The sequence below is a fragment of the Cyprinodon variegatus genome, unplaced genomic scaffold (genome assembly GCF_000732505.1).
Source record: "Cyprinodon variegatus isolate N-32 unplaced genomic scaffold, C_variegatus-1.0 Scaffold694, whole genome shotgun sequence".
NCBI classification, from domain to species: Eukaryota; Metazoa; Chordata; class Actinopteri; order Cyprinodontiformes; family Cyprinodontidae; genus Cyprinodon; species Cyprinodon variegatus.
In genome coordinates, this window is record NW_015151147.1 from 222759 (window position 1) to 224104 (window position 1346).

The window sequence follows — 1346 nt, forward strand, 5'->3', positions numbered from 1 at the left end:
CGGCTACATGAGTTTTAAAATATCGGCATATCGGATATCGGCCAAAATCCCAATATCGTGCATCCCTACACTAAACTATGCTGTGAAACTTGTTGAAAGATATCCTGAAAAAATTACCCATCATGCAGTTTAAAAGCTGAAATACAAGAGAATGAATAAATGGAGACATTTAAACATTAAGTACGGTTTGGTGATCCCAGCTGACCTGAAACAGAAAAGGTTTGGATGATTTACAGTGAGACTAAGTGTTTTATGGCTTATAGTTGAAAATCTGCCAACTGTTAATGATTTTTATTCTGCCAATATCGACCGTGTCTTTATGGACCCTGAGTAAAGTTTCTTTCCTGTTTGACATACGAGGTTCTGGTGACGGTTCTGGATGTCAACGACTTCCGACCCCGCTTCACGAAGCAAGTGTACAACACCAGCGTGTTTGAGAATGAGCCCAGCGGCACATCAGTGATCACGATCACAGCGGTGGATCTGGACGAAGGACAGAACGCTGCGTTGATCTATAGCCTACTTGGAGCACATTTAGGTAGGAATCTACCAACAAATGACAAAAAGGACCGGAACATGTGTCAGAGTGTTCAATTTCACAATTCTCCGGATCAAATTCACAAATCCCCTTTGATATCATTGGGTTTTCTGCAGTTTAATAATGTGTAACTGAAGCAGCAGAAAAGGAATGCACACTTTTCTATATTTAAAATGTTTTATTTCAAAGGGGATGTGTTGGATCCAAATTTAGATTTATGGGGATTTTAATTAGCGTTTGTAGTGGGAAAAAAGTATTAAACTATTCACCCCAGTTAAATAAACTGAGATCCCTGGATTTCACTCAGTCGGAACTTTATATTCATATATTTGCAAAAAGAGAACAGTTCATCATACGGCCCTTATGGCACGGTAATCAGCCCTGTTCTGACCCAGACAGAGTTCTTCTCCTTTGCTTATAGTGAGGAAAAATCTGTGAAAGTTGTTAGAGTCAAAACAAATTACACATACTTTGGTTAAACAATAACAATTCTTGAGAAAGAATCTGGCTTGTTACTGAATAAGTATTCCTTGTATGCAAAACACTTCTCACTCAGATAATCTGTGGCCTTGCAGGATAAGCAGACTGTGTAAAAACATTATGAACTGGATAAATAGCATACCTAATATACGGAAGAGGATTAGGGCCACTGGAAAAAAAAAGTTTACTGATTTTAAACATTTTCTTCTTTTTAATATTGGAAAAAAGTCAGAATTCTGACTTTAAAGTCAGAATTCTGACTTTAATCTCATGAAGGTAGAGATGTGGGAGCACTCAGTTTCACTGACAAAGATGTGAGTTGTTTGAG

General features: G+C 37.8%; 1 protein-coding gene across 1 annotated transcript in view; it reads left to right on the forward strand.

The window, feature by feature from the left end:
- The window catches only part of LOC107097417 (cadherin-23-like), a 131667-nt gene that overhangs the window by 101972 nt on the left and 28349 nt on the right, over positions 1-1346 (forward strand). Inside the window, exon 22 of the mRNA XM_015394556.1 lies at positions 361-538. Coding sequence (XP_015250042.1) covers positions 361-538 — 178 coding nt within the window. The remainder of the gene's footprint in view (positions 1-360; positions 539-1346) is intronic.